The 13,980-nt window shown below is 36.6% G+C and overlaps 3 protein-coding genes across 3 annotated transcripts; all 3 read right to left on the bottom strand.

Annotated features, from left to right (window-relative positions):
- Positions 1-1,074: 1,074 nt before the first annotated feature.
- Positions 1,075-1,638, bottom strand: LOC142625298 (uncharacterized). The gene has a single exon (XM_075798983.1). It carries the CDS (start codon positions 1,636-1,638, stop codon positions 1,075-1,077), a length of 564 nt encoding a protein of 187 aa, XP_075655098.1.
- Positions 1,639-3,414: 1,776 nt separating this feature from the next.
- LOC142625290 (uncharacterized) lies at positions 3,415-4,060 on the bottom strand. The gene is made up of 2 exons (XM_075798977.1): positions 3,978-4,060; positions 3,415-3,874 (listed from the first exon to the last, which is right to left on the bottom strand). The coding sequence occupies exons 1-2, from the start codon at positions 4,058-4,060 to the stop codon at positions 3,415-3,417; spliced, it is 543 nt and encodes a 180-aa protein (XP_075655092.1).
- A 1,780-nt stretch (positions 4,061-5,840) lies between these two features.
- Positions 5,841-13,010, bottom strand: LOC142607971 (uncharacterized). Its single transcript, XM_075779667.1, has 6 exons — positions 12,733-13,010; positions 12,435-12,631; positions 10,856-10,936; positions 6,827-7,066; positions 6,442-6,519; positions 5,841-6,360 (listed from the first exon to the last, which is right to left on the bottom strand). Exons 1-6 carry the CDS (start codon positions 12,845-12,847, stop codon positions 6,115-6,117), a joined length of 957 nt encoding a protein of 318 aa, XP_075635782.1. The 5' UTR covers positions 12,848-13,010; the 3' UTR covers positions 5,841-6,114.
- Positions 13,011-13,980: the final 970 nt, after the last annotated feature.

Here is a 13,980-nt window from a genome sequence, read left to right as displayed (position 1 = left end):
ACCTTTGATTGCTATAAGTCCTGCCCCGCAGAGGCTAGGGTCTCACTTTCGGTCTGATGTCTAATTATAGCCACCATGCATTGCATGGCCATAGATTAGCTCCCCACCAACTCCTCAACCCGATCCCCGGATAGATACTTCACCTTTAGGTACAGGGTGGAAGGTAGAGCTCCCATGGCATGAAGCCAAGGTCTTGCCACAATAGTCGTGTAAGGGGAGTAGGCATCTACCACGATGAAGTTCACTTCTACGACCTTTGTTCCTGTCTGAATAGGTAGTCAGATTTGGCCTTTCGGAAAGACAATCTTCCCATTAAACCCTATTAGAGGGGAATCATAGCATATCAAGTCCTCAGACCTCAATTTTAGTCCTTATACAGGTCGGGGTACATGATCTCGACACCACTGCCCTGATCTACTAGCACCCTCTTAATGTCATACCCTCTGATCCTGAGGGTAACCACCAAGGCGTCATCATGTGGCTGTAAGGTTCCAATTTTATCCTCCTCGAAAAAGCTCAAAGCTGGTTGGCCTTCTGATCTAGCCCTTTTCAAATTAGGGGCGAGTCCCCTGTAGATGGCCGAGATACAGACATTACCCTGGATGGCTGAGCACCAGTCCTCCCTAAGACAGCTAGGATGACACTAATTGTACCCAAGGGTGGTCTTGCGGAAATATTTCCTTGGGCTCCTGTCCCTGCCTGACCATCTTGCCCGCAGGGTTGGTACAAGAATTGCTTCAACTTTCAACTTCGAACCAGCTACTCTAGGTGATTCCACAAAGTCTTGCAATCTTCTGTGGTGTGTCCTCGCTCCTGGTGCTATTGGTAATGAAGGCTTTGGTTGCGTTTCGCGGGATCTCCTCCCATCTTGTTTGGCCAGTGAAAGTATGGTTCATTCTTAATTTTCTCCAAGATTTCATGTACTAGCTCTCAAAACACCGTGTTGACCACTTGGACAGCTGGAGATGCAGATTGCCCGACGAAATCTCTCCGAGGACGGCTATTGTTGTATCGGTCTAACCTAAAACCCCTCATGTCCTGAGGGATCACCTTAGCTTTCCCTTTTCCTTATTGTTAATCCTCCTCAACCCGCTTGTATTTGTCAATACGGTCCATGAGCTGATGCACACTCTCAACAGGTTTCCTAGTCAAAGATTTCCTCAAGCCATGCTCCGCAGGTAGGCCAACCTTAAACATCCTTATGGCCACGTCATCGAAATTCTCATCTATCTCGTTAAACATCTCCCAATACCTGTCAGAATACGTTTTCAAGGTTTCCCCTTCTCGCATAGTCATGGACAACAGGGAGTCCAAAGGCCGAGGAACCTTACTACAAGTGACGAATCGAGACCTAAAGGCCCTTGTAAGCTCCTTGAAGGAGTCAATGGAGCCTTCCTTCAGTCCATCAAACCATCTCATCGCTACGGGCCCTAAACTCGATGGAAATATCTTGCACATCAAGGTCTCATTCTTCGAGTGAACGGCCATTCTCTGGTTGAAGTGGCTAACATGCTCCACAAGGTCTGTTTTGCCATTGTACATGGTGAACGTCGGTTGAGTAAACTGCCGAAGAAGCCTTCTTACCTCAATCCTACTAGTGAAGGGCAACTTAGAAATCTGAGTCAGGGCTCTACTCATAGCATCGTTGCTCAGGCCCTCGCGAGACGAAATCTTCCCTCTTTGCCTATCACGACACTCCTCATCGTAAGAAAAAGACTCACTGGGGGGGGGAGTCTTCGATCTAGGTCAATAGCTATTATCGTCACTATCATCAGAAGAATGGCCAAAACTCAAGGGCGTTCCTCTACGTCACTTGCAGCGTAACTTCCTATGTAGGCGGTCTATCTCCAACTGCAGGCTCCTAGTATTTTCCTCGTGAGAGACGTGACTCCTGCCTCGAGACTGGCTGCTATTTGTGCGTGCGGTGTGTATTTTAACCTCTTAATCCCTTCTTCGCTCAAGATTGAGAAAACGATCTTGACGTTGGGAGCCAACAGATTCCTCCTAGTCTGGCCTGAACCTACCATGGCTAAACATTGATCTTGTTGAAGCTCAAGCCTTCCCACAGACGGTGCTAATTGTAAGGGCGTATTTTGGTTCCTAAGCCCAAAAAGCAACAAGACTAGGGCCCAAAGAGCCCAACATAATGAATTTGTAGAGAGTGTGCTTGAAGGCTGAGCTTCAATGGAAGGATCAACGCACATTGTAGATTAAGGATAGTAGAAAATTAAAATAAATAAATTGTATGCGAAGAAAATCACTCCTCGGCAAAGTCCGAGGAGAATAATTCTTGAATATATTCCTTCAGACTTGGTTACAATTTCTGTTCTAAGTTGCTACAGTATCTTCTCCCACCATTTTTCAAATCACTTTCCTCCGGAGGGTCTCTCACATTATATAGCCCCCTTTAGATGATCTCGGCCCTCCAGTTGTTGGTCGCCTAAGCTACCACTTGAGTGTTTGTCCCATCAGTTACCTTCCCAAACCCCTTGTGAGCTGCAGCAATCAAGGCAGCATTGTTCAGGGGCCTTCTCCACATATATGTGGCCAGGAGGTTTGGTGGGAAGTATTAAATATGGTGGTAGCCACCGTCCCTTCAGTCAGGGTTGACCCCTTCCCCGAAGCTCCTTCTCTTCAGTATGACCTCCTCTGGTAATGTGCCACTGAAGTGGCCTTACCATCCGATGGCGTGATCTCCTCGGAGCTACAATGGCCTCCTTGGCCTCAGATATGACATGTGGCAATATAGCCTTATCAAATTTCTATACCCCACAAGAGTAATAATAGTTACATACTGTTTATAGGATATAGTTGAAATTGTGTTTTTATGCACATATAACTAACTATGTGCAACAATAATTAGCAAAGAAAAAAAACTCCCATATCATCTTAAGTCAACATTATTTTAACAATTTGTTTAAAAAGTAAAATTTAAAATGCAAAATTAGACCTTTCAAATTTTAACAAATTAGATTGCAGCCCCTAACTTTTGATAATGTTTTTCATTTCGTCCTATTGTTGCATGTTAATGAGGTTATTATTAACATTTCCCTATTATTAAATGCAAAATAAGTATTTAGACCACAATTATTTAAGAGATAGCTCATTGGCAAGGATGATTATTAAATGCAAAATAAGCATTTAAACCAAACTTATTTAAGAGGGTAACTCATTGGCAAGGGGAGTGTATTACCTATAATTACGTGACAAATTTTTATTTTTATTTTTTTGAAAACGACCTTATCATTCAAACAATTAACTGCAAAGAATCATAATACAAGGCTTTTGCCGCTGGTGGGGAGTATCCTCCATCCAAATCATGTCCTCAGTTACATTTTTCGCATACTTAGCTAATGAGCGTGCCACAGAATTGGCACCCTGATTAATGTGGCTAAAAAATACCCGTCTGAGTCCTTAAGCAAGCCATTGGATGTCTTGAACTATGTGGCTAAGCCGAGACAAATTAGCCCCAGAAGACAAGAGTGAAGTCATAATTGCTGCATTATCCCCCTCGATGACCAAGTTTGTGAATCCTGCATCAATAGCAAATTCCAACGCCCTTCTACATGCTAGAACTTCTGCCTCTTCACTGTCTCCAACAGGTGGCCCTTTTGCGGACATAGTTGCCATTACCTCTCCCTTCCCATTCCGAATTATTGCTCCAATCCCTGAGCAATTGAAATCCGAAAAAATTGCAGCGTCGAAATTTAACTTAAAAGCAAGGTTCGGGGGGGACTGCCATGTGTTTGCACCTGAGCTTCGCACTGGGATATCCAGCTGTTCCTGGGATTGTTGGAACTCACTCAGATAATCCCACGCCCTTTTATTTAGCCACCTCGGGTTCTTCACCTTTCCCCTATGCACTACAGCGTTCCTTTGGTTCCAAATCAACCAAGACTAAACTAGGAATAGTTCAAACTCGGATGTGGTCAGTCGGATCAGCAGCTCATGAAATAATTGAAGTACATCTTATTGACCTGGGCAACTTTTCTGTAACCGAACCAAGCAACCTGCCTAAACATCCTTCGCTACTACTTTGAAACATAGTATCATGGTACATGGTCCTTTCATATTTATGGCGATGGGTGAAAATCCAATATGAATCTGAGATATCAGAGCACCACCTTATCATGCTTCAAGAATGCTTAATAATTACCCGTTGCACCACCTATTATGCGGTGCTCGCTTTAACAAAATCGTTTATTCATATATTATCATCTACTAAATAATTTGTCCATAATAATAATAATAATAATAATTTTTCCAAATCATATTATTATCATTTATTTTCTTCTAAAAAAACATTTATTTAGTCTTTATTCGGGTTATGAGATAGGGTCATTCTACTACTTTCATCCAAGTAATTTCTGATACAGTAAGATGGCCAACTTAAATGCACGGCTCTTTCTAAAAAACATATATGTACGGCATGCTTACTTAAATTAAAAATTTTTATATTAACATATATGTAGTTACTATTTTTAAGGTTTTATAGTGTTGTAATTATAAGCTTAAAAAAAATATGGTGTTGTAAATTATAAATACCCTGACCTAGAAAATCCCTCTTCTTTGAGCTTCCATCACTATCTTATAACAAGGCTACCTGCTTGCTTTTCTTATCCCGATTTGATTAATTCACTATTTTTGCCTCTTAAACGGGAATCTAGATTTACCATAATATTGAGAGTCTGGTTATACAAGGAATTTATTAACTTCTTTATATCCTATTACTTGCTTTACATTACTTTTACTACTTCCAAATTCCCTTTCCTTAATTTATGGCTTTTCAATGTTGGTTCCAATTTTATAGTAATTCGTTGTTTTTGAATAAGATTCATTATGTAACATAGTAATTGGCAATTGTCACAGTAATTTTTTTCTTTTTGAGTATCGTCACAGTAAGATTAATTGTGCTACAGAAAACGTTGTAACATAGCCAACAATATTGTGTTATATTGGAACTTTTTTTTTTTTTTTTGGAGAAGATATTGAAAGTTGAAACTATTTGGTATGTGGATTGAATGTTCAAAATATTCTTCTAAAGTAGGATTGTGATATGAATCATATGATTCTTTTTTTCCCGGTTCAATAACAGTAAAATATCAAATTAATACCTCATCTAGTTAACTCAGAGAGCTATTAGAATCTATAATGAATTGCTTTTCCTTCCTTATTTAGATGCAAGAAATATAAATTTAACAAAAGAAAATAGAAGCAAGAAATAGAAATTGTAGGAACAATTTAACAGAATCTGATTTTAAGACAGCCTGTTCAATGAGCAGTTACAGCAAGCAATTGAAAGCTGATAATGGCCTAGATAAAAACTTGATAGGACTATTGGACGATGTATATTAAGTTCTCCGGTTAAATTCAAACACATGATAAGCATTGTATATTTGGTTCCCCATTGAATTTATTTATTCTGAGAAAGATAAACATTGTTTTGCTGCATTGGTCAATAGGTGTTTCAATTTTATTGGAAAACTTTTTTTAAGGTACAACACTTCAAAACTATACCTAATGTTTGCAGTAAAAATTTTTAATGCAAAAATGAACTTTAAACTTTAAAGGGTTTGTGTTTGTGTGTAATTCAATAGGGAAAGGGGAATTTGAATCTTGACATTTCCATTAAAAACACAAAGTCTCAATTAAATTACAAGGCTCTTGACAACATTGAAATATATTAAGTTACATGAATATGCTATGCAATCACCTGCACCATATAGCATTTTTTTTTATGTCATCAAAGCACAAATCAAAATTAATTCCACTAGAACTTTGTCTCTCAAATAATACATTTAGCATACCAGGCAAGGAAAAGAAATGAGAATTTACAGTGCTGGTAGCAAATGGACTGAGAATAATATATCTAACATAAATTCATCCAGATATCTTCAGGCTACTTAGAGGTCTATTATATAATCACAGTTTCTTCCTAAATATTTGGGACAAAAAAAAATAAAAATAAAAGACTAGTACAGCATTCGCCCATAAAATCTAGTAACAGATTAACAATTGCTACATAAGGTTTATCCAGGGAATGCCAGCTAGTTAGAAGCAAAATATACAACATATTTCATCTGGTCCCTTGTAAAAGGGACACATGGAAAATGATTACCTTGAGCAGGCAGTGTTTCGAGTTGTTCTTCTCAGATCTGAAGTAGATCTGGAAGCTTGAGAGGAACCAGTTCCAACTACATCTGCACCATCATTTTTGCTGGATCTAAGCCTTTTTGTTCTAGGTCCCCGAGGTGGCTGGGTCTGGGTGGGCACATCCGCCTCATCCTCTTCATCGACAAGTTCTGCTTTGGGTACTACATAATTCCATTCAGTCCCACAACTTGGACAAACTCTTTCCCCCTATAATTAATTCAAGTTAGCAGGTTTATTAAGTACAGAACACCCTGTTCACAGTAAATATGAGACACATCATGAATATACCCTTCTTTGGGAGAAGAATTTCTTTAGGCAGTACTTGTGAATTCGGACTGTACAGGAGTCATTCTGGCACACATCTGCCTGTCAAAAACAAACCCAACAAAGTAAAAAAATTAATAGCAGAAACAAAGAAATGTTCCGTTAGTTTAGCTGGAACATGTGAAAATTTTCTATTGCTATTACCCTAGGGTAATGGTTGAATAAAACATTAGATTTTACTTTAAACCACAAGCAAAGCTAATTCAAATTAATATTTTACTGAATGCATCCTACATGGATTAATTAACTGTTAAACAGAAAAAGAAAAAGAAAAATTAATTTCCGAGATATAGTAGACATCAAACATTAACCAGTATCCACAGACATAGCAAAGTAATAATCAATTAACCTTCACTCCAGCTTCATTGCACACTTGACATGAAGGAATATCATTATTACGGAAATAACTGCGCAGATCAAGAAAGGATCTGACGCCAAGTCCGATGATACCATCAGGAGTGCGATTAAGCCACTGGTCCCGCACAAGTTCATCAAGAGTTTTTTCCTTCTGAGATAACGAGAAATTCTTTACTGCAGGAGGGACCTGAGTTGGATCACACTGTGATTGTGATCCTGTGCTAGTTAGAACCTGAAGATTAACAACATGAAGTATCAAGCATGAGCAAATCACAGAAGCAAGCTTGTACAGAATAATAAACTCATTTGCCTGTGAGAAAATGGTGCAAAGGTCAAGGGAGTTCCTAAATGAAAGCAAATTCTAGTTTGTTTTATTTAATTGATATGGAATTTTTCCTAATAAAAGCATAAACACTCAGTCACTAGTTCTGGAAACATCCATTCTTGGGCAAACCAAGTCATGATCAATAAACTTGTTGCGGCCATAGAATCATATAGAATTAACAACCAGTGGGTTTTCATCCACAGTTTAGCTGTGCAGACAACATTCTCTATAGCAAGTATTAAGAAGAACATTCAAAAAGATATATGCATTTAGAAGAATATATGTAAGACATACTGCCAACATTAGACAAAATTAAGCCAAACTGGGACACATGCCCACAGTTTAGCTGCAGACAACTGCAGTAAGTAATAAGGTGAATATTCAAAAAGAAAAATGCATTCAAGAGTATTCAAAACGAGTACTGCTATAAAATATAACTGAAATAAACCTTTAGCAAAACAACCAGAAACATTGTAGAGCAAAACTAATTGATAATATAAGAGCTTCACCATGGTGCACCTAATTCTGTATTACCTTGGAAAGGTGTTTGGGGCAATAAGGTTCCATGTAAGGTAGTTTTTTTTTTTTTTGGTATGGACTGCAGCTTTGAATTCTATACTGACAATAGATAACCTTGCTAAACGGAAGCTTGTGATTGTTAATATATGTATTTTGCACTGTTTTAAAAACCGGATCGGACCGGCCGGTCCGACCGGTTCAACCGGAAAAACTAGTGTAGTCCGGAAATTTTTAAACCGGAAATATTTAAATAAGCGGTTTGATGTCCGGTTCGGTTTTTAAAACCATGGTATTTTGTGTTGGGGAATGGTGAAAAAGTTAATCACTTGTTGCACTGTACTATTGCTAGGGAGATGTGATCTTTTGCACTTATGGCTTTTGGAGTACATTGGGTAATGCCATGCCAAGTAATTGACTTGTTGACTATTTGGAGAGGGGTGTTTGGAAGCCCCTGTAATAGGGTAGTGTGGCTACTCTGCATTGCATTATGTGGGCCATATGGAGAGAGAGGAATCACTGGACTTTGGAGAATGAAGAAATCTATGCAAGATATTAAAAATAGCCTTTTGAGAACTATGTTTGAACATAGTACATAGATCAGGAGGTATCTTGTAGTTTTATTATTGATTTTTTGGAGATCATGAGGGTTGTAATTCTTTAACTTTAAGGATGCTCGCTTTTGAGCATTCCTTTTTAATAAATTATTCTCTTACTTATCAAAAAAAAATATTTAAGTTGCATTGCCTTTAGCAACCTTACCACAACTGGCGCACTTGTACTCACAAATGTGATCTACACGACAATCCTCTTTCCTTGAGATTTGAGAACCCACTGATCTTAAAATTTCAGTAGAGATGGGAGGGGCAACACTCAAGACCCAATACTCATGACCATAACTAGAATTATATTTACTTTATTCCATAATATTATAAGAAAATTCTCCTACTACAGAAACTTGAATTTCAAAGAGAATATTTTATGAGCGCCATTATATCAAACCAATAAGATTTTACTTAACATCATGGATTTGTGATGCAGAAGAAGAGTGTCATTGTGAACCACTCTATGTGTTGGACTTTTTTCTGTTGCCCAATGAAGCATGAGTTTGCAAATATAAAGAAGCATACATTAATCCTATATGGTGCTTTCATAATGAAGTGCATACCACAATTAGAACCGGTAATGAACCATAGAAATAAGGAGCTCATAGCAACAACAAAAAACAACCAATCCTCATTAGTACCAAAATTTTGGGGCTGACTATGGATCCTCAACAAACTATTTAAGAGCGAGCAATTCAACATAGGTGCCTCAAGGAGTTTGTTGGAGGTAATTAAGTTTGGGTGCACTTTACAAAAGAAATATTTCCATAGGAAATCCATTACAAAGATTGATCTACATAAGCCATTGAAGAAAATAAGTATGAATATTTATGAGGTGAAACTTCCAAATGATCGTTAGATCAGTCCTATCTCTAATCTTGCAGTCTTGCATATGTTTGATTACCAAAACTTTGATGGTGACTCTGAGCAACCACAATCAAAGATTGTACTGTCCAGTTACCAACAAAGCCTAGAGATTTCATCGAAGAGTTCGTTGATATTAAGGAGGCTTGATAATTTTAAGGTTATCAATACGATCAAATTCATATAAAGTAACTAATGAAAACACCTGGACTACAGGAGTTATTTTTTTGAAAAAGGTTGATCCTTCTATATACGACCATAATTTTCACATTTTTAACTGATGCCAAAATCTCTCCACCACAGAAAAATTGATGAACAGCTAATCAGAAAAGAAAAAAGATTCTAGGGTCAGTGTTCACAGCATTGTAGCACAATACTTTTCAACACAAACAGTTTTATAAATTGGGATTTTTATGAATGACTTGAGTTAAATTTCTTAGACTACCTTTTGACAGATAAATTATGTTTTATACCAAGGCCAATATTTCTATTTAATAATTCTTTCTATGCTACAAAGGTGATTATTTAGGGGTGCAACCGAATTTTGACTTTTATTTCAGTGAGAGAGTTTTTTTCTTTCTATGTCCTTACTCTCTAGCCTGAAAGGCCAGCCCTTTGGCTATTATTTCATCTTTATCACTCACTCCTTGAGTTTATAAACTTTGTAGTACAAACTAAAACCCTTTGGGAGCTTTTCCAATGCTAATTTCTTCCATACAAGTCATGCCACTTGTAGAAGACAAACCATATGGAGTTGGATTTGCATCGCTCAAAGTGCTAACCCATATTTCTAGAGTTCAATGCATCAGTTATTTTGATCACTTTTGGTGTGGGGATTCCCCTCTAAAGGAGGCATTCCCAGAGTTATTTTTGATCAGTCAGGATAGAGATTCTTCCATAGCAGATTTATTGCAATTGGGGTGAAGCATTGGGATCTTCATTTTCCCAGATTGGTACAAGATTGGGAGCTGGATTCTTTGGATAGATTTATGGGTTTAATTTATTGATTTTCTGTAATTGGAAGGGGAGATGACAAGATGTGTTGGAAGCTTAATAAGAGTAGGTGTTTTAAGGTAGGAGGCTATTACTGGCTATCATGTCCCTCCAATTGAGTCCATTTTCCATGAAAAATTATTTGGAGATCTAAGATCCCTCCTAGAGCCGCCTTCTTCTCTTGGAGTGCTGCGTTGGGGAGGATCTTTACTAGGGATAATTTAAGGAAGAGAGGTATTATTTTGATTGATTGGAGTGTCATGTGTAAATGGAATGGGGAAAATGTGGATCATCTACTTCTGCATTTTCCTATAGCTCATGAGATGTGGTTCTTGGTTTTTTGTTTGTTTGGTATCCATCGGGTTATGCCACTGCAGGCAATGGATCTATTAGCAAATTGGCAAGGCAATTTTGCTTGGCACCGTAATGCTGCAATTTGGAAGATTGTGTCACATTGCTTAATCTGGTGCATTTGGTAGGAGAGAATTGCTAGAAGTTTTGAGGGTTGTGAGCAGATTATAATTTAATCCTTTTTCTTTCTTTCTATGCTGGATTGGGCTAGAGCTCTTCAAGCTTTCTCTTGTGATTCTTTCTTAGATTTTTTAGAGCATTGTTCTTTAAGATGTGTATACTTGGAAGTTTCGCTGCTTCAATAAAGATTGTTACTTATAAAAAAAAAAATGCATCAGTGCAACAAATAAGGTCAGAAAATTCACACCTGATTCTCCAATCGTAGATTAAGAGCAAGAATGTTGGATATGCTACCTTGGGCTGTGGCATCTTGCACAATTGCTTCAATCTGATATTTGAAATAAAAAAGACGCAAGAAGATATGATATAAATTAAGATATCTAAAACTCATACTAGCAAACATCAAACATCTATTGGCATAAAGATTTTCACAAAGATTTCATTTAGACATAGTTTCTTCCATTTATACCTTTTCTAAAAGGCTCAAACACTGAGAAAGTGATAAGAGAATTTGTTTCATTCTCATAACTAAAAATAATGCAATGTCAAGTGAATGTAATGAAATTCTCCTTGAACATTGATCAATATTTTCCAACTATTCCACTAGCAACAAAGCACGTGAAAAAGAAATGAAGGTTACCTATTTTATAGTAAATTTCACAATAAACACAAAAGAATATAAGAGAAAAAGATGCCCAAAATTTTTTATCTTTTGGATTAGAGAGAGATGCCCACAATATATATATTTTGAAGGAAATCCATAAAAGAAGCAAGAAAGGCTAAGAGGCAATGGAAGAATATACCAAAGGTTGTTTTTGGCCCTTAATTTTCTGCTACACCTACTTCCTTGAGATATGAAATCTCTCCTCATGGTGGAAATCATATTCTCCATTTATAAGGAATGACATCTAAAAAGAATATAACCAACTACAATAATCTATAGCTAAATGTTCTTAGAGATAGGGGTTATCTTTATGCTTGTACAGAGTCCTCCATGCTCATTTTATATTGGGACTATATCTAGCTTTAGAAAGAAGAGTGAACAAATTGCAAGTAGCAACCTGCTAGGTAATAATACATACTGCCTCCTAGAGGATGGGAGCTCTCATAAATAAGGTAAAATTTTTAATTGGTTTACTATGTTTACCCTAATATATGAAAAGACTGCACAGGTGTGCAGAGCCAACAGTGGCTCCATTGGGTATCCCAAGTCCCCTGTGACCCACAGTCGTGGATTAATAAGTTGCTTTGAAGCAAGGAACCAACTCCATTAACAAGTTCTTGGATGCTGTAAAATTTCGAGACTATTTGGTGTTAAATCTTTACAAAAATTAAAGCCTTAGTAAAATAAACACATACGAAATGACACATTGTAATAGAACCAAACCGCAAAACACTAAAAACTGAAATTAAAAACTAAGCAGCCACGGCCTCTGGTAAACTAAAGTACCCTTGCTTGAGATGATGGAGAAGAGGCAAGGTAGAAATTGAGCAGAAATAGCTATGTACTTAGTTTTATATATCTTCGAGAGCCGAAATGGATTGGTGATCAAAATGGATTCTCAGAAGAAGATAAGGTTAGCCATTCTTTAGTACACATACATTTTTTTTTTTATAACGTCTAGGGAACTATTTTAAAGAAGAGCCCTTTGGACTCGCCCCTACCCGCTAAAACCTAAGGGCAACTGACCCCACAAACCAGAACCAGTTGTCCAGTAATCCAAGCGCATTCTCTAGTATATAAACCCTAAATTGGGTTGAAGATTGTTGTTGAAATGGGACAATTTTGAATTCTCTTATCAAAATATAAGTATAACCATACTTACAATTGCCTTGTAGAAAGCAATCTGGGGAACTGAATATTTAGTGCCAAGCTTGGACTGTTCATCAGAAATAGTATTGACCACTCCATAGTAAACCCGGCCATCGTATTGGTTCCTGAACCCCCGTAGCTCACACTGAACATATGAAAGTGCTTTGTTTATCTTCAAGAGATATTCATCAAACACCTGTTTATGAGTGCCTGTAATAGTGTATATATATATCAAACACTGTACTATAATTTAACCAAACAAAAATTAACAATTAAAACAGTAATGGAACAATAAGAGGAAAAGGGAAAACCTGGGTTTTTGCCAGTGAGGCCATTGAAGATTGGGTGGAACTGATCGTCCCTGAGAGGACCGCGTGATAACAAAGCTTGAATTAGGGTTTGGTGTCTCCAGCTCAGCTCCGCCATTTTCAGAATCAGAAACCCTAACTTTCTTTCTTTCTTTCTGAGGTGAATTTGGGATTTTTTTTTTTTTTTTCGAAATTTGACAATTAAAATAAAAATAGAATGTTTTTTTTGTTTGTAGAGTTTGAGAAAATATTGTGCTGCGGCTGAATTTATATGATACGACCCTTCGGATGGCGGGAAATATTGGGCTTTGGTATAATGGCGGGAGATGTTAAGGGTCACTTGCTTTTTCTTTTTTCTTTTTTTTCTTTTTCCTATAAAACGATCGTGACACAAAAAATATTGTCATTCAAAAAAATTTAAGAAAACTAAAAGCAAAAAAAAAAAAAAAAGATAAAGAAATGAAAAGAGAAAAAAAATGCTTTAAAATGTTGACGAATTAGTATGCGTGCAAATCGTTTGCCATATAAACATTTTTCATAAATAAGGTAATAATAGAAACTAAGTCAATTAAAAGTTCAAAAATATAATGACTAAATTGAATGCTGAGAAAAAACTTGGGGACGAAATTGAAAGTACACCTCAAATATAGAGACGAACAATAAATATAACTTTTTTATAACATATAAAATAAATAAAATGGTAAATTGCAAATTACATCTTTAGAATTTGAAAGTGTTTAGATTTTATATTTTGAATTTTCAGAATTTAGATTTTACCCTCTTAAAGTTTAAAAGTATTTGAATTTTATACCCTGACATTTAAAAAAATTGGATTTTACCTCCTAAATTTTAGGGGCATCTGAATTTTATTCTCTACCGTGTTTGGGTGTTTAAATTTTACACTATGAAGTTTTAAAATTTGAGAGTGTAAAATCCAAACTCTCAAACTTTAAGGGGTAAAATCCAAATTTTGAAACGTTAAAGTATAAAATTTAAATACCCTCAAATTTGAGTAGGTAAAATTCAAATTCTGAAACTTTAGAATGTAAAATCCAAACATCCTCAAATTTTAGGAATGCAATTTACAATTTACCCATATATAAAATGAAATATCTAAAACTAATATTATCACAAAATAATATTACATTTTGTCAACCAAAAAAAAAACACACACACACACCATTGTTAGTCCCTTAAGTTTAAAAGTTGAGCACAGTTCCTAATGTTTCAAATTAGTACTTATAATCCTCT

Source organism: Castanea sativa, chromosome 1 (assembly GCF_040712315.1).
Source record: "Castanea sativa cultivar Marrone di Chiusa Pesio chromosome 1, ASM4071231v1".
NCBI classification, from domain to species: domain Eukaryota; kingdom Viridiplantae; phylum Streptophyta; class Magnoliopsida; order Fagales; family Fagaceae; genus Castanea; species Castanea sativa.
This window is presented reverse-complemented; position numbering and strand designations above follow the sequence as displayed.

What these genes read in the sequence shown, in the direction of transcription:
- LOC142625298 (XM_075798983.1), bottom strand. Translation starts at nt 1,638, where the DNA reads ATGAGTAGAGCCCTGACTCAGATTTCTAAGTTGCCCTTCACTAGTAGG.
- LOC142625290 (XM_075798977.1), bottom strand. Translation starts at nt 4,060, where the DNA reads ATGTACCATGATACTATGTTTCAAAGTAGTAGCGAAGGATGTTTAGGC. An exon ending in GTTACAGAAAAGTTGCCCAG is followed by an intron (nt 3,875 to 3,977) that starts GTCAATAAGATG and finishes TTGGAACCAAAG; the next exon opens with GAACGCTGTAGTGCATAGGG.
- LOC142607971 (XM_075779667.1), bottom strand. Translation starts at nt 12,847, where the DNA reads ATGGCGGAGCTGAGCTGGAGACACCAAACCCTAATTCAAGCTTTGTTA. An exon ending in GCAATGAAGCTGGAGTGAAG is followed by an intron (nt 6,520 to 6,826) that starts GTTAATTGATTA and finishes TGTTTTTGACAG; the next exon opens with GCAGATGTGTGCCAGAATGA. An exon ending in AATTCTTCTCCCAAAGAAGG is followed by an intron (nt 6,361 to 6,441) that starts GTATATTCATGA and finishes AATTAATTATAG; the next exon opens with GGGGAAAGAGTTTGTCCAAG.